We start from the raw sequence: 19,634 nt of genomic DNA on the forward strand, positions 1-19,634 counted from the left end.
CATCTATAGAGTACCAAGCACGGACAATCTCTATTGACTGGGCTGTCCCTTTTGTTCCTTGCCCAGCCTATTTTCCCTGCTGGTCCAACACGTAAGCAGTCTATTGTCCATGGGATAAAGAGGAGGAAATGAAGCCTGTTTCCTCACAAAGTAGGAGGCCATGGTGTGTCCTCCGCCTTTGAACCGCTCCCTTTGCCTTCCTCCTGGAGTTTGTTTTCTCACTGCAGGTTCACGTACAATGCAGTTACTTCCATCTCTGCACATCTCCATCCAACACACCTTTCTTCTCCTATAGCTGTTTTTGGCTCTCTTTTGAGGAGTTTGAGACATTTTGCCTCCGGACAGATTTCTGCAAGATTTGCTAGGAGGAGTTTTCAATGTGGTTGGCCTTAAAATGAAACAAATGGTTGGGGGTTAAGTCACATGTCATCCCCTAGAGAGGAATGTGTGTGGTTTTATCTGGATCCCAGGAGGAGTGTGTTCTTTGGAATACCGGAGCACTCCAGCAAACTCCTGTTCTCCCACCTCTGGCCTTTTATTTTATGCCTGGGGTGTTAATAGTTGAAAGATGGCAAATTTGTGGTTTAGTTTTCAGTGGTTTAGGGAAGAACACATTGGCAAGTAATACCCTGTACTCTTTAATATAATGTGTAATTGTAATCACAGTTTGAAGCAAGCATGTAAGTCAGTTTATACTAAACAGAAGAAAGTTAAACAGTACAAAAAAAAAATGTGTTTTTGACCTGTGTACCAAGATACTCATGCAGTGGACTGTGACCAGCATCAAAACAAGGTTATGGCCATCGCCGTTCCACCACACTGTAGATCCATTCTAGATCCTGAGAGAAGACGACTATGGAAATGTCAGCAGCTAGCGTAAAATCACTACTCGTTTATTTCACTTACAAATGTGGTCACTGTAAATCACACAGTGTCTGGTATCAAGGGAGTCACAGGTAATTCTGCACAGTGCAACTCCTTCATACTACAGTCATCTCACTCCAGCTCATTTGCATGGCTACGGAGAGTCTTTGCATGGAAGGACCGTATTTCCTGGCCAAATTACCGTTCTGTGCCGGCCACCATTTGACTATTCAAAACACACATTCGCTCGTGTGGCTATCAACAGGAAATGAATGACAAAAGTGAAAAGAGGAAAAGACAAGGGATGCAATCTTTGACTTTTTGTTTTGTTAGGGATATTTTCTTATTAGCTGAGCTTAGAGCTGATTTGCATTTAATGTTAATGTTGGAGATTTAGATAAGAGTTGCTAGTCCTTAGATAAGAAGAAATATGCTCAGTTTCTTTGATTTGACATACAGTGAACTTTGTGTTTGTGAATAGTCTGATTTATATGTTATATATACTATTATATTATATCACATGTTATCATGTATTAATCTAACAATTTATAAGTCCATAGTAGGCAGCAAATGTTAATTATATATATTTTTAAATCACCTTAAATCTGATGTGGCAAATGTAACAACCATTAAATGGCCCCCAATTACCAGATTATATGATGGGAAATAGATCATTCTTGCCTGTGACACTTCAATTCAGCACCTTACAAAAACACCTTTCCAGGTGTCAAATATAATGGGTAACTCAGTAGTACAGTACAGCGCCAGCGGCATATCACTTTACTCAGACAGGGTTTTCTGGCATACACATTTACACTTTTTTCTGAGTTTTCGCCATTATATAGGCTATTATGAAATCCAATATCCTTGTCCCTTATTGTGCTGTGATTTATGGCTAGGTTTAGGTTATGGGATATTCCTGTGGTGTATAATGCAAACTTTGACAAAACAATCTATTATTTTAAGCCACGCACACACACAAGGAACTTTCATATTTCAATACTGTGTAAATACCATTGTGTATATGATGAATATGGCAATGATTCAGTACAATTGGTAAATGTCAAAGTACCATGATATTAGCATATTGTACCATGGCACAGCCACAGTGAATTTTTTTTTTTTTTTAGGCAATAATGTCATAACGCTGAACTGTGTTACATATTAGCTTTCCTTGGTCAGTTCAAAAAGAGGGGGTTTGCTCAGATTATTCTTTCACCATGTCTGGTGTCCAGTTATGAGGTCGCAGATGGTTTCTATTATCTGGGGCAGTTTGGCTTACCCACAGCACCACATTTTTTACCAAAATACCATAGTTAACATTGATTCATTTATTATGAAGTAGTAACAACTGGAATTTGACTAGAATGACACTTGCCTGTGCAAAACTAGCCATTCTAGGGTGTTGTGATTGGTTGCCAGATGGTCACTAGTGCAATGATAGATATTCTTGAAAACTGACTAAACTTTCACACCACATAACAACATATTTAGGCTCTGTTTTTGATTTGGCATATCCATTCGTTCTAAATAACTGCATTTAGCCAGCGGGATGTTCACTCAGTTCAGCACATAGACACACAAACACTGTTTGTAAGGCCTTAATTTCCCAGCTGGCACACCTTTTGGTTTTGAAACGTGTTGTTCAATGCCGTGCTGTGAGTAAATCGGTATGTTATTAATCCCATTAGGATTATATTCTTTTCAGACCAACCATGGTTTGTGATTGGTTTTGAATGGAGATTTTTTTTTTTATGGTAATGCAAATCAAAGCAGCTTAACTCCAACATGAAAAGAGCATAAACGAGTGGAACGAGGTGTCAGACTCACATGTGTTTGGATCGACTGTAATGTAGGACGGTGTGAACGTTATGCGTGGGTGGTGTGTGCATGCAAATTTGGAGAAGGTGGAGCGGTGTGCTTGTGTGTGTGTGTGCATGTGCTAGGCATAAGAACAGAGGTTTTGTGCTGTGTGTTTCCAAGCCGGTTTGCAGCAAAAAGTTAAATGGGTGGGTTACCACAATGGGTAAACACATGATCTCAGAGTGAGGAGAGATGTCTGGATCCAGTCACACTTGCAGACGAATATTTTATGTGTGTGTTTTCAAATGCTGAGCGCCCTGTTACCCTGACTTTCAATACCCTGACATCAAATGATCCATAATTGAATTTATATTACATGCAACTAGCTAAACTAGCTTTTCTGGCTCTTAAGAAGGCTATAACTACACCTTTACATGTAACTCTGTGTTCCTGTAGCTCAAGTGGTAGAGCATTGCGTTAGTTAGTGCAAGGTTGGGGGTTCGAATCCCAAAGAACACGTTAGGAGAAAATTGTTTGCTTGAATGCAATGTAAGTTGCTTTTGATAAAAGCGTCTGCTAAATGTATAGGGATTTATAATTTTATTTAGCTTCATATTTACTTCTATTGTAAAATTCCTTCCAATTCCCATCCCTATCCATCCAATTCCATTCATTAGTATTTTTCTGTTCAGAGTAATAAGGTCCTGGCTATGGTTGGGGGCTCTGGGGATCAATGTGGCATTCCTGTTAGCGTACCTGCTTCATCATCCTGACGCCTGGGCCACAAAAGCCCATTTCAGCACAGTGGAGCACAAACTCCATTTAGTCCCCTGGCTGAGTCCCCTCCGCCTTCTTCTCCCCTTCGCTTGCCAGCCATGCCTCTCGTGTTACCGTTCGCTTGAATAAAAAAGGGCAGCTTTGTTTTCCGAGCCCTTGCCCCAGGCCCAGGCAGCACACAGAAAGAAGCTTTTGGGCTTAATGAAATCACTGTGTGTGTGTGTGTGTGTGTGTGTGTGTTTGCGTGCAGTGTTTGTGATTGTGATTTCTGTGTTTAAACCAAGATTTTGTGTTCAGAAGTTGGACTGCCCCAGTCCCACTTTCAGGCACTGATTGTTTTTGTTGTTGCTGCTACTGTGCATTTGAAAAGATTTTGAGTCTCACTTTGTCAATGTTAAATACAGCAAAATTGGTAACTCTACTTAATATTTCACCTCTGCTGAAAGTATTTGTTATAAGTAAGAGTTCATCAGCCGATTGTATGTACTCAGAAAAAAATAAAATATATATATATGATATACAGTTTCCACAAAAAAAATTGCTAGTAAAATTCACAAATATTTGTTAATAAGCAGCAAGTAACACATTGAATTAAATGTGAAATAGGAAAATATTCGAAAAAATTCGAAAAGTTTTTTCTTGTAAAGCATACTTTGTTTTTTTCTTTAAGTATTTTAAAAGTACGGATGAATTAATTATTAATTATTCCATGCAAAATGTGGCATATTCTGTCTGAAGAGTTTTTTTGCTTATCTAGACGGACTTCTGGTTATGCATTTGCAGCATAGTTTCCTGGAGCTGGAATTTGCTCCACGGAAAGTGCTGCAGAGATCATTCAAACATTTCACAGAGAGAACCAGGTTTACTTGTTTATATAGCCATGACATTTTTCACATAACTGCGTGGACTGGGCTGGTAAGCAACTCTATCAAACTAAATGTAGCAGCATGTATAAACCTTATGGGAATTGTATATATTTTTTAAAGTTTTCCAGTATGCAATTCCCACTTTAGACATCCATAATAAAACATAGTGTTTTTATAATCTTAGACGAGTCAAAATCATGGTGATCTGTGGTGATTGACAGCATGCCACGGATTCTCTTTAGTTTAAGTTAACCTGGAATATAGGGTTCAGTTTGGGCTACATAAACAGTAATTATTAAAAATGTTTATACACGTTAACATTTATTTGTTTCTAGACTATATAAATGAATGTCTATTGCTACAGCAGAAATGTGAGCGCTGTTGGTATGAAAGTATCAATGGTATTTGCACCAGTCCTGCAGGCGGTCATGTTCTGCGTAAGAGCTCTAGCCACGTGTGGAATTTAAATTTGGCTTTTACACCCTTTTCCATTGCACAGATGTTCACCTTTGTTATTATGACTGTGTTATCTACTCATGACTGAAGGGAAAGTCGTCTTACACCACATGTACAATATGATTGCATGTGACTGACGCAAGAACATAAACAAAGACAATAGTTGATTAGTACTTCCACAGACTTTCCATCCTTGGCCTCTTCAACTTGTGAGAACACAAACAGGAAGTCAGGCTCTTAACCCTGATATTCGACATAAACATCACAGGAGTTTACAGACGTACTGATCCATGGGCTGATGTTGCTTTAGTTTGCCCGTTTCTCTTCACTTGATTTTATAAGAATGAAGACCCAATGAAATGGTTTGATGGACACAATCTTCTCTACTGTCTTGATGTATTTCGTGTTAAAACAAGTTGAGGTGGCACGTATCGTTCGAAGGGCTCTTTTTATTTTGATTAACTAAAAGCCTTTAGCTTACGGCGCAACAGAAATATAAATTTCCACATGCTATTGCTAGTCCTTTGCAGATTAGAGATTTGAAAGAATGATTTTTCATTCTAGAGAGCACTTTATTGGACAAGTAGATTCATTTTTATATCTGTGCATGCGTAAGTCATAAATGTTTTGCATATATCTCCTAGGAGGTTTTTTTTTATTATTATTATTATTTTTTTTTACTAGAAGCTAAAAGCCACACAACTTTGATTTATGGTGTCTTTAATTGCTGTTGCTTCCTTATGAAACAATGTACTTATATCTTACCTTGTAAAAAATAAGCAAACCTTATTTATAGAAAGAGTTCTTATTATGTAAATAATATATATTTTAAAGAATATACGTAATGCAAATGCAAATTAAATGTAATGTTTCTGTTCACTTAACTGCGTGTTTATTGCAATTAAATGAACATTTAATATATTATAGTTGTATTTATTTTAAATTGTTACATTGTTTTTAGGCCACTTAAATGGGACTTAAGTACATTAATATGTAATTTCATAATTACTTGTATTGCCTTTGAAATATGGTTTACGTATACTGCTGAATGTATACTGACAAGCACTTATGGTAAAATAAAGTTTACTTTAATGTATTTTCATTTAATATTTGCAATGTATTAAAATATATTTGTAATTACACATTTATAACAATGAAGGTGCAATTTAGTACATTTAAAATATATTAACTTGATGTAATATTGCATAACAATAGTTACATTTTTAATCAAGTACTTTACATGCTTAAGTTTGTTAATCAAATAAACATCAAAATTTAAAGCATGACAAGAACATAATGACTAGAAATGTATTTTAAAGTACACATTTTAAAAGTGTACTCAAAGTGGCCATTTAATTAAAATTAATATTATATGATATGGAAACAGGTTTTTTTAATTATTTTTTAATACTTTTAATTTTTGAAGTACACGTCAAGTGCACTTTCATTACATGTTTCTTGTGTTTTAGCGTATATTATAAGGGACTATCTGTTGCACAAGTGGAGCAGGGTGGAAGAATAGAAGAAAAGAGTTAGCCTAGAAGAGCCAAGCTCAGTCTTTTTTCCTATTGTGTTCCAGCTGACCTCAGCGTTGCGCTTATTGTTGTGAAACAGCTGCTGACATCATTCGTTTATTGTGTCATCTCTTGTGACGGGGAATTCTCATTCACTCTTGACACTCAGGTTGTTGGGCCGCGTGCCTCTGAGCAAAAAAAAAAAAAAAAAAACTTGGCGGTTCTGTTATGTTTCTCAGCTTGCAGGTCCTATGACATCACACGACCTAAAAATAAGCCAACTCGCTAAAAGCATTTGTTCCGTCATGCACAAACACAATGGCCTGTGAAATTCCCGCGCTGAGCCAAGCAGTTGTTGGCTGCTAACGAGTGTAGCGCGTTGACGTCTTTACACCGCAATTGCCATGGCTCCGTTTCATTTCACGTCAATACCTGCCAGAATCCCTGGGAAGTTTTTGTTTTAGCTGGTAACAGAAGGCTATTTCAATGACCTGATGACGGCGGAAGGCTTAGGAAGTTGCAGCCAGGGGTGTAGTCTCAAACATTATTGCGTTGTATTAGCTTACTCTTATTGTTATTTTTAAAGAGGAGCATTTTTACTATGCGCCTTCCAAGTGCTGTTTTCAACACTGTCAAAACATTTGCATGCCGGACCTCCAGTTCCTACAAACACCACAGTCGCGTTTCCGTCATTCATTTAACTTCATAAGGTCACAATGGAACAAATACTTACGAGAGAACTGGTTTTGAATAGATTATCTTTGGGAAATGGTAAGTATATAAACTGTAGTGATTAGAAACAAAACTGGTATGTTGCGAACAATCAGGCATTGTTCCTAATATTCATTCAATCCGGTCTGCCACTTTGCACAATAATCTTCTTTTGCTTACATACCCTTGCATACTAAAGTACACTTTAGTATATTTCTAAAAAGACTAATCGTGGAAATATTACATTTAATTAATAATTTATGAATGTAATTGACTCATAATTGCATGTTGATTTCAGTTAAAGGAAAAATATGAAAATGTAAATTAGACTTAATATTTATATTGTAAGAGTGACACAAGGTACACAGAGAGACCAATAGTGGTATTGTTTTTTCTTTTCCAAATTTCTGTGCATCAAACTTATGCAGATTGACAAAAGGTTGAATCTTTATAAAAGTTTATGTGCCTACTCTAAAGTAGAGTTGGAGATATTGTAATTACAAGTTTCGAGCACATAAATGACATCGCAAAATCATATTTATGAGTGGCAAAACTTGATGATACTCTAGTTTCTGAAATACTGTGGAAACACTGATCTATAAAATAGATATATATACAATATGTATTTACCATATGTATATAATAAGCAGAAAGTGGACAGCAAGTTTAGTGTATTATAATGAAAGATTTTGCAGTTAATTTTTTTTTTTTTTTTTTGGTAGAGCATTGTGCTATCAAGCGCAAGGTTGTGGGTTCGATTCCCCGGGAACACATTAAAAATTGATAGCCTCAATGCACTGTAAGTCGCTTTGGATAAAAGCGTCTGCTAAATGCATAAATTTAATTACATTTTACATGCTGTATTTAAATAATTTTAAGGTCTGATGTACAAAACAGCTAACTTTCATGGTTTGGTTTATTTAACATAAACATTTAGTTGTGATGCCATGTATAAATAAGTTTTCATCTTTCTGAATTCGGATTCATTTGAATTTACTGTCCACAGCATGGTTCTTCCATCTCATTTAAGCTATGCCTATGTTATGTTTCCAACATGAATGCGTGAGATGTCGTAATAACGGATGCCGGACTCGGTGGTGTGAATTTCAGGTGCGCTTGAAGGCAGATTTATTACAATTCTCCGTCAAAATGTCACCTACTGTAGATCCACCCCAATATATGACAAAATCTAGGTCAGTAAATATGATGTCATCTGCCGTGCTTGTTTATTTGCTTTATATTGTTCGACTGTAGTAATAATTACTGCACAAATAGTATCTTTAGCAATGATATTGCCATCTGAGTAGGTCATATAAGCACTCACAGCTTCTGGCATGATTCAATGGATGAGTCTATGTTACAACTGATGAATGATGTCTGTGTAACAGTATATTCAGGCCTCGTGTTTGTAAAGAGCTCAGGTCGTTGTTTTAGTTCATTGATAGATGGTATTGCAAATAAGATTATGTTCAAATAACAGATTTAGTAACCTGTTTAATCTGCTTGTTAAAAGTACAGTTATCTAGATCAAATTCACACCACACCATCAAAGGAAATCGTCTCCGAGAGGTAGATACACAAAATGATGCATGCTTAACGTTTGACTCCAGTGCTGTTTTTAGGACTGTGCAAACTCATTTTCAAATAAAGCAGCAGTGCTGGGCATGAAAGCCAAATAAACTGTGCATATTGTACACACTAGATATACGAAAGGAAGTGGTGGTGACGATGAAAAGCGGAACTTGCATCTATTAGTTCATGTTTCGCTCTTCTCTGTTGCTATTTTCGAAGCAGATTCTCATGTTGTCATACAGTTCTCTCTCGGTTTGGAAACCATGTTGTTTTTTTTTAATGCAGCCACACCTTTTCTTTCACCAATGTAGAGGGGCTCAACAGAAGAATCCCCACCTCAGAGATGAACAGTATAGATGAGGTTGCAGGAGATTTCTTTATTTAATTCTTTGTTAATAAATATTAACTCCATCAAATATTCTCATTTGATACACAAAATGATTGACGTGACCAAAATTTGCTTGGTTTTACACAATATACTTCATGTTTTCAGTTATCCAATTGGTAGTTTATACTTTTTAGCAAGTAAAAACATTAAATAAATACAAATTCAGATCCTGGTTCAGTGTGTTTCTGGTTTCACACTTTAAAGCAGGGCTTTGAGTTTTGAACTGAAGCAATGGGCATTTCCATTACAATTAGTTGATGTTTGGATAGCACACAAAGGGCAGTCTAAGGAAAAAGTGACATCTTGGCCCATTATTAAGGAGTTTGTTTGGTAAGAACGAGGCATTGGCATGTGGGAATAATCAAAGACTGATGTGGCTCATGGTGTTGCAACCATTCATTCTAAAACTGCTGTGGCCAAACTGTGTTCACATTGTCAAACCATGGTCATGTGACCATGATCAAGTCACAGAATGAAGCCACAAAGTGGTTTAAAGGGGTCTATAAATAACTACACGGATGTGTGGGTGTATGTCCATACTGATAGACATAGATTATTATTATTAGTGTCTAAAGACCAAAATGTTCATGTACTTCAAAACTTTTTTTGGACTCCCTTTCATGTACGGTTTCTCAATGGAGATGAGATATTATGAGGGACAAAATAAAATGTTTTATTATTATTATTCAACATTATTATAATAAGAAAAAAATGTAAGAGATTCAGCTTCAGTATATGTTTTATAGTCTGAGTTGAGAGGGAAAAAATGCTATATTGGGAGATTGTCTGTGCAGTTTACTTGATACATTTTCGTTAGAAGAAGCTGTTGCCAGATCAGTCCAAATCCCTGCGGGCACTGGGGATCACCCTCTATTGGCACTTCATAGGTAATCCGAGGAGAGAAAATACATGTCACTCATTTTTATTGCTTTCAGTCAGTCCAGAGATTTCCAGTATTACATGTTAAGCAGGGCATTGGCTATTTATAGTTTTTTTTTTTTTTTTCAGTTCTCAAGTCTGATGAGACAAGACGGGGTTAAAGTCCTAACGGATGTTGTGAAAGGTGTTTGTATAGACTGCCACTGTCTTTTCCAAAGGGAGAAGAGAAGAGAGCAATGGTTTTCATAATTCATCAGAGTTATAATGGGCGCAGCCGCCTGAGACCATGCGAGAAACATGATCCTGATCAACACAAAGCACCCTTAGAAACACTGCGCTGTCTCCAAGCAAAGCCAGGGGAATGGCAGATATGATTGCACCAGCGTCTATTGTTTGTGCCACTGTGCATACATGCATAGTAGCAATTGAGGATACATATGTAGCCGAGGGATTTGTGGCCGACAGTTTGGTCCATTTACTATAAAATATCCTGAAAAACTTTTTAATTGACAAATAAAACGAGCACTGGGTTTGTACAGTTGTAAGTAGCTATTCTTGTTGTAGCTAATTAAAGTATACAGGCAATTTTATGACTCCTCTTATATTTGAGTGTATTGTTTTAGACTAATAAAGTACATAAATCATTTTTCTATTTAGTTTGAAATGGAAATATCAATCAATACAGAAATGTTTTGCCTCAGGTTTACAAATGAGCCCGGTTTGTTTATAGGACATGAGCAAACCTCTTCAATTACAAACATTCTGTTTTACATTTGTAAGATTATTTGTCAGGTCATTTGATTGTTTTGCTGTCATTTTTGTCCCTGTTGAGTTTAAATGAAATAGGCCTATGGCTGCTCTTTTTATTTAACAATTTAACAGTACTTAATATTTTGTCGACACCATAACTAAAATAATGTTTCAATCCCTGTGCGTCCAATTACCAGTGATGCATATAAATTCCATGTGATGTACTGTAAGCAGAAATGTATAGACTTCATAATCTAGAAAAAAGTGGGGTGGTACCTTTTCACATGCATCATTTAGGTATTAAAATGTAACTATAAGGTACTTACATGCACCCTTTAAGGGTAAATAAGGTAAAAATGTGTATTGCCCCTTTTTAAAGTGACATTTATGCCCTGAGAGTGTTATAAATATTAGTTATTCAACATATGTAACCCTAAAGATTAACAGTTTCGTATATGTACATTTTCATTTACTTAATACCAAGTGACTTAAACAATTCTTATAAATATCTTTTTAGTATTTAATCTGACTAACCTGCAGACTTACTATTGAAGTAATTAGTTATTTTTCAAAAGTGCTCATTGGTGCAGCCCCTTACTGTCATCCAATCATATCAGAGCTTGTCAAGGGGCCGTTCCCATATCGCGCCAAAATATTCGGGCGCTTGCGCTCCAGAGGCATCTGCTGCACTCCACGGAGACACGGAAGTTTCAGCAAAGGATAAATGGAATTTATTTAAAGATGGCTGTCCCTGTACAGCTATGATCACCTGTTCCTTAATCTTGGCTGAGCTTTCAATGTTGTTACGGGAAAGGATGAAGCTGATTGATTGGTTCTTGTCACATGACCTGCGGTGCGATTGCGACATTCTAAAAAATGTTACATTTTTATCTCGATGTGGGTGGACGCGCCTGTAAAAAATAAGTGTGTCGCACCGCGTGTGCATCCCATTATTAGCACGCCTGCCATGTGTGTAAATGTGAAATAACAAACTTGAGCGGCAAAAGACACGATTGGTCCCTAAGACAGTCACTGAACAAGCTGTGGCCTTTCTGTGTGACTGTGTAAGACTGCTGCTGTCAAGTACGTTTAGATGTTGGTCAGAACTTGCGGTAATGAACCGGTTGTGGACTATAATCTTTTGCAGAAGCTCAAGCCTCTGAAAATAGACAAGATGGAGGGTTGTTGACTTTCTTGTGGAAGCTTCTGGGAGTGGAGTATTTCGAGCGGAATGCAGGGACAAGGGTCCATCTCTTTCTTTAGATGATATGGAGTTTAGCGACGTGCTCTGAAAGGAACACATGGGAATCCTTAGGTGGTTCTGCCTGTGAGAAAAACAGGAAATGGGTGGAAAGGTGTTGTTTTGGATATGGGGTATAGTAATTTTCTATATTCTTTCTCTTTCCTTTTGTCTCAGTTTGTCTCTTGCTGTCTTCCGCAACTGCGGTGAGCTTTGAAGCTCTCTGAAGTCGTGTCTGGGTTTTGTGTTCTCACACTCCTCACTCTTGTACTGTAAATGGTTTTCCATGCTCGTATCCCAACATCAACATTATCCCCCGCTGGACTGTGCATCCTTCATTAAGGCCCTGATATATGCAACTCTGCGCTCCGGTCAAGTCACGCCATGTCACGTTTATTTATACAGCACTTTATACAATAGATTGCTTTAGACAAGCAGCTTTAGAATGTTAAAGAAGAAAAAAGTCTCAGTGTTGCTTTCAATTACAATTACAACTTCAGTTTCTTGTAAAAGGAGCTTTCCTGTGTGTTCACATATTTACTCACATCTGAATTTGATGGACTGAACAGAAGAAATGTACCAGAAAAGATTTCCACATCAAGGATGGTGGAGCCACAGAGTCAAACTTACATTCTACATACCTATTATGGACCTATAACATAACTACTATGGCTCAAATGTAGTTCAAAGGTATTTACCAGCTGAAGTGAAGTTTTCCAGAAAGTTTGCAAGTAAGTTCAAACTACCATAGGGAATGTCAAACAAACTTCATTTTGGTGTGAGTTTGTTTGAGATTCCATCAAACACTTTTGTTCTTTGATCTCACTTTAAGTATGTTGGTGCCTTTACATATCAAAGAAGATGAGCCCCAGAGCACACCTTACTATTTAATGGACCAATGGTAGTTTGAAGGTGTTTACCAGCTGGGGCAAACTTTTCTAAAGTCCACTTTATCAAACTGTTTGAACTCCAGAAACACACTCTAAACCAGGGGTCCTCAACCTCAATCAAACACACCTGAACCAGCTAATCAAGGTGGTCATTCTTACTTGAAATTCCAAGCAGGTGTGTTGGAGCAGTGTTGAAACTTAAGTCTACATGATGGTAGATCTCCAGGGGCAGGGTTGTAAATGTGCCAAATCCAGTTGTGGTGGGCCACTGTCCTGCAGAGTTTATCTTCAACCAGCTCCAACACACTTGCCTGGAAGTTTCTAGTGAGTTTGAAGACCTTGATTACATTGTTTTAGGTGTGTTTAATCAGGGCAATGCTACAGGACATTGGCCCTACAAAAACTGAATTCTATACCCCTGCCCTAAACGAATATGCTTTGAAGTTTATATAATATCAGTTTCTTTTTAGGAAAATCCCACCAAATTCCCCCTTGTACTTGGATGTGAGACCGGCATACCATTCTGGTTTAACCTTTAACCTGGCTTTACTTATTTACAAGATTCTTTACACTTGAATGCTTTTTTCAGTGCGCTATGATGTCAGCCATGATTCCATGTTCCATAGTGGAAAATCCCACTGACTTTCTCCAATGCCAGTTGCACATCTACATTGACACAAGATGAGGGGGCTTTAACAAGGGTCAGGTTTGGTATTCTAAGTTGGCTAGCTGGCTCACTGTGTTGTATGAAATGCGTTGAATGGCACATTATAAAGTATTCAGAAGATCTTCTCCACTGATAAGTCCCTGTGCATTTGACTGACATTATCAAGCCTACATCCCACAATCCTTTGACCTGCAGTATTGGGCAGCTATATCTTTTTTCATCCTTGTTATTCTGTCATCCCTTATATGTAACACTGCACCTTTGTCATGCTATTGACTATACCCAGCTTTTTCATTTCAAACTCGATCCAAGTTGGCTTGTTTAGGTAGCTAATCTTCTCATACCAGGTAGTGCCAAGAGGGATTTCAGTCTACAACGATTGGCAGACGACGACTGTAATGCAGAAGTGCTCGGGTATCACACCTGACTGGCTCTCAGGCTTATATCACATCACGGTCACAGCTGTCAGCTCGAAATGAAAGGCAACCGACCAAATCCACCACACCAGCTCTCATACTAATTAGCACAATAGTTTCTGAGCTAAATTGCATTCGACTCCCCCTGCAAGATCTTCATCACAGAGCTGCTCCTTTGCGTCTTCTGTTGCTCTATATGCTTGGTGATCAAAAGTTGTTGGATGTAAATAATTTTTGTTGGTTCAACATTGCCATATGGTTTTAAAAACGCACCAGGCCACATTTTTATCATTTTATTTCTCTTGGGGGCCAATGCTAATGTTTGTCAAATTGTTTTGCGTTATAAGATTACCATATCCACCCCCTTGTTGACCCTTAGGATAAAACAGCCTGTTTTTCGCCAATGTACCAATAAAGTCTCAAAGTAAAACTTTGTCTTTGAATGTAAAATGAGATGCAAAGATGTTGTTTTTTTCTCATGGGCTGTGGGTTTTCTGTTGGATTCACTCAAGTTTGTAGAAAACCATTTTTCAATTTCAGCCTCTTTGCTAAGCCTGACCACACATTTTGAATTACAGTTAAAGATTCAATTCACCCCCAAAATTCAAATTCTGTCATCATTCACTCACTTGAATCTCATTCAAATGTGTATGACTTTATTTCTTCTGTGGAACATAAGAAGATCATTTGAAAGCCTCTGGGGTCCAAACAACATCGGACCACTTTGACATTCATTGTATGGACTAAAAACTCATTTTTTGTTCCTCAGAAGAAAGTCACTCAAACAGGTTTGGAATAACAAGAGTGTAAGTAAACGATGACAGAATCTTAGTTTCTGGACAAAACCAGTAATATGTTTAAGGTAAAGGTAATGGCAAAACATAACTTTGGCAAAACTTACCTATATTTGTTTTTGTTAGTTATATACTTACTGGAATAAGATCTACTACTTCTCATGTTTATGAATAATAGTATCTATCCCACTGCCTCCTTATTACTTCAACATGACTGACTGAGCGACTCAAGTTTCTGATCACTGAGTTGGCATCGTTTGGCATAAATGTAGGCTGTTGTGCATTAATCTGACATTAAAAAGACCAAAAGGTCATTACAAACCATTTTTCATGCATCATTTCAATAAATGAATGTTTTGGATATAAGAGAAGTTTCTGGTTATGTTGCTTGTGTTATGTTTAAAAATTGTTTAGAACTTTTTAATTTCAAAAGTTTAGGGAAAATTCGATCTCCTTAAACAACACGAACACCATAAAACCTCAAAATCCGCTCGGAGGTCTTATGGCGGCTCTCGACACATCAGAGCTACGAAAATTAAAAGCTCTTCTCTGCAACAACAGGAAATCTTCAAAATGCAGCTGGCAGAAGCAAAGAACACCCCCGCCCCATCTCGACGTGCAACACTTGCACAAATAAGAGAGGAGATCCCCTGATGGGTACACCTGCAAAAGTGCCACCATCAGAAATCCTAGCAGATGGCTCTTCATTAACAAGAGGAACACCAATATTATTAGCTGATGTCAGAGTTGGATTCTCCATGTTTGTCCATGAGCCAAAAAATTGAAGGATGTTGTGGTTCTGATGAGCCGCTGTAATGCGGTGAAAGTTAACAACAAGAAAAGAGAAATATTACATTAGCAGAGTGTAGTTAGATATGTGTAGATAGCTTGTAAATGAAGTTAATCAATGTTTGTTTCTTTCTTTGTTGTGTCCAGTTTCCTGAATGTGGCTTTTATGGGATCTATGACAAGATCCTCCTCTTCAAGCATGACACCGGCAGCAGTAACATCCTGCAGCTGGTCAAGGCTGTGTCGGACATCCAGGAAGGGGACCTGGTGGAAGTTGTTTTGTCAGGCAAGTCGATTAGTATAACTCAAAAGATGTTGTAATTCGCAGCAACTAAGTCATTTATGATTAGGATATGATGATTTTTGCTGAAATGAATGACAGCGACCACTGGCCTGTGGAGAACTTTTATTCATTTGTTAATATTTCATTCTTCCCCCTCATTACACATTACAGCAATTTAAATAAATCTCTTTGTATACAATGCAATTATATATTGTAGTTCATATTGTTATAGTCTTTAGAATGTAAAAAATATTTAATAATAATAATAACAATAATAATCTAATTGAATTTCATTAATTAAAATAAGACTGAAATAAAATATAAATCTTAGATAAAAATGATGCCTTGGCAACAAATTGAAATATATATATGACACTGTATGTTTATATATTAAACATATGTTAAGATATTTTAAAATTACAAAATCTGGGGATTATGAAATTTCCCAAAAAAGTGGCCCTATTTAATTCATGCTGAATACATATTTAGATTTTAAAATTAAATTTGACAAGATTCAGATAGTTTTTTTTTTATTTTTATTTATTATTATTATTATTTTTTTTTTATAGAGAGTAGCACATAGGAATTTTCAAGAAAGCGATTGAACATAAATGTACAGTTTTTGTATTAAAGTGATATGAATCAATATTACATTATATAACACAGTCATTTCCTAGTGGTTGACACTTTTTTTTTTATTTTTTTATATAATGTTATGTTATATAATGTCTATAATGTAAACAACCAAAATCTGAACAATAACTTTTACAAGAAGTCACGTCACAGACCTGCAAAGGATGTGACCTAGATCATATCAACGTCTCTTTCAGTTCATTTTATCTAATGGAGAAACTCACAAAGCTCCAATTGTTTATGTGTGTGAGCCTGATGTCTGAGAGCCAAAGTGGAAGATCAAATGTAATCAGCACTGAAGTGTTTTGAGAGCATGTAGAAATCACAGCTTTGATAGAGATGGGAGATACCATATCTCAGACTCCAGCTCACACGGCTTCAAATGCTAAAAATCATTATTATCAATACCTTACAAATATTTTAAAGACTGTACAGTAAGTTTATAGGAAATTGTTTACAGTTTCCTTCAATTTATTACTCAAATTTGATTTAATTGGTCTCGAAATGTATTAAAATGTCTTAAATGTACCTTCATAAAACCTGCAGAAACCCTAAAGAGGGTCTGAATGACGACGGAGCAGTTAGCACTGATGTTTCCTTTTTGTGATTTTGTTCTGTGTTCTGCAGCTGCTGCTACATCCGAGGACTTCCAGATCCGCCCTCACGCGTTAAACGTGCACTCGTATCGTGCGCCGGCATTCTGCGATCACTGCGGCGAGATGCTTTTCGGCCTGGTGCGTCAAGGACTCAAATGTGATGGTAGGGACTCTGTCTTTCACAATTTATATTCTTCATTCTGTACTTGGTTTCAATCAATCATAGCTTGAACTTAATATATTTTCTATGACCCAACTGGCTCCATCAGATAATTGTGATACATGTCCACAGTGTCCAATTGTTTTGCCCTCTCCCTGTCTCCCCCTGCAGGCTGTGGACTGAATTACCACAAACGCTGTGCTTTTAGTATTCCCAATAACTGCAGCGGGGCGAGGAAGCGGCGTCTGTCCACCACGTCCCTCACCAGCAGTCAGTCTCTGCGTCTGTCCACCGCAGAGTCCCTCAGTAGTCTCAACAGCAGCGTGACGTCTGAAGAAGCCAGTCTCATCCGATCGCACACCCAGATGGTACAGCACACATTCAATGCCATGGTTTACACATTTTTAACTCAAGAAACATACTATATGTTCTTGAGTAAAAACAACAACAACAACAACAAAAATACTAAATGGCTACATGTTTCATTTGGCTCAGTGGTAGAGCATTGCGTTAGCAGTGCATAGGGTTGTGGGTTCAATTCCCAGGGAACACATGTTAGGTAAAAAATGTTAGCCTGAATGTACTGTAAGTCACTTTGGATAAAAGCGTCTGCTATATGCATATATTTAATTGTATTTTATTTTAATTTAAGTAAAATTTTACATATTTTTAGTACTGTTTTTAAAATTATAAAAAAAAAAATATTTATTTATTCATTTTTGTATATAACTGGCAGTCAAAAGTTTGGAATAATTCAGATTTGTATGTATGTATGTATTTATTTATTTATTGTTTTGTGTTTTTTTTTTTTTTTTTTTTTTTTTTTAAGAAATCTCTTATGCTTAGCAAAGGCTGAATTTATTTAAATATTATTATTACATGGCTGAATTTTTAACAACCATTACTGCAGTCAGTATGACTAAAGTTTTCAAAAAGAAGAAAAAAAAAAAAAGTTTTTGAGAACCAAATCAGCATATTAAGTTGATTTGTAAACATCATGTCGATCTTTCTCCAGCCCCGCACCCCCAGTGAGGCCAGGCGCTTCTACACCGGGCGGCCCGTCCACCTGGACAAGATCCTCATGACTAAAGTGAAGGTCCCGCACACATTCGCCGTTCACTCGTACACGCGTCCCACTGTGTGTCAGTACTGCAAGAGACTGCTGAGAGGACTCTTCCGCCAGGGACTCCAGTGCAAAGGTCTGACAGTTCTGCTCAATAACCCATCCTGACTTACAGACTGGTACTAAAAACAGCTAGGAAAGGGATTTGTTCATGTTGTATTCGTGAATTCCTCTTTTAACTGCATAATGACATATAGAAGAATGGAATGACAAGATGATCACATTTGTGACCTTGGACCACAAAACCAGTCATAAGTGTACATTTTTCAAAATCGAGAGTTATAAATCATCTGAAAGCTGAAAAATAAGATTTCAATTGATGTATGGTTTGTTAGGATAGGACAATATTTGTCCGAGATACTGTTTTTGAATCTGAGGGTGCAAAAAAAAAGAAGAAAAAAATCAAAATATTGAGTTCTGCATATATTTTTTGGAGTAATGCATATTACTAATAAAACGTGATATGTTTAGGATACAGTAGGAAATTTACAAAATATCTTTATGGTACCTGATCCTTTCTTAATATCCTAATAATTTTTGGCATAAAAGAAAAGTTAATAATTTTTACCCATACAATGTATTTTTGGCTATTGCAACTAATACACCCCAGCTACTTATAGCATGTACATTTTGGCGCTCTAGTGGTTAATAAACAGAAGTGCATGCATTGTGCGGAAGAACATTCTAACCGGAACTACTTCTCCAAGTTTATGTCTATGGCAATTCACGCAGGTATATGTTACTCCGCAACGGAGAGGACCCGAACAGGGCAAAAATAATCACTTATTATAAATGTACCGAAGTGATTTGGGATAAGACAGAAGATGCATGAATTTATGATGTACTTATCCATATACATTTAGCAAATTTAGAACACATTTAAATTGACATTGTTGCTTTAAGGTCCAGGGTTACATTTAGTTTGTGATAATGATTGGCTGACAGGACATTATTCTGCTTATTATGTGGCTACTCACTAAATAAATAAATGCACGGACATTAAATATTGATTTGAGCTGAAATTGCATATTGATTTGAGTTGAAATTATGTTATTATCTTGCTTGTAGTTTAGATTAAAATAATCTACACATAAGTACACATAGTAATACAGACACTGGAGGTCAAAATTGGAGTACAAGTGTGTGTGTGTATATATATATATATATATATATATATATATATATATATATATATATATATATATATATATATATATATAATTAATATTTTTATTCATTGAGCTGATCAAAAGTGACAGTTTTGAACTTTCTATTCTCCTTAAAAAATGCATCAACTTTCCCCAAATAAATGAGTGAGTGAATAAAAAGCAGAGACTTTTTTCAAGATGAATATTATTGAGACATGCTTCTTAGCAAATCATCTGAAAATCCAGCTTTACCACACACAAAAAAAAAAAAAAATAATAATAATAATAATAATAATATATATATATATACATTTA

The 19,634-nt window shown here is 36.6% G+C and overlaps 1 protein-coding gene across 1 annotated transcript in view; it reads left to right on the forward strand.

The window, feature by feature from the left end:
- Positions 1–19,634, forward strand: part of LOC128028757 (serine/threonine-protein kinase D2-like) — a 32,818-nt gene that overhangs the window by 1,886 nt on the left and 11,298 nt on the right. Inside the window, exons 2-5 of the mRNA XM_052616076.1 lie at positions 15,524–15,662; positions 16,920–17,051; positions 17,220–17,416; positions 18,064–18,247. Coding sequence (XP_052472036.1) covers positions 15,524–15,662; positions 16,920–17,051; positions 17,220–17,416; positions 18,064–18,247 — 652 coding nt within the window. The remainder of the gene's footprint in view (positions 1–15,523; positions 15,663–16,919; positions 17,052–17,219; positions 17,417–18,063; positions 18,248–19,634) is intronic.

This window comes from Carassius gibelio, chromosome A15, assembly GCF_023724105.1.
Source record: "Carassius gibelio isolate Cgi1373 ecotype wild population from Czech Republic chromosome A15, carGib1.2-hapl.c, whole genome shotgun sequence".
Classification (NCBI taxonomy): Eukaryota; Metazoa; Chordata; class Actinopteri; order Cypriniformes; family Cyprinidae; genus Carassius; species Carassius gibelio.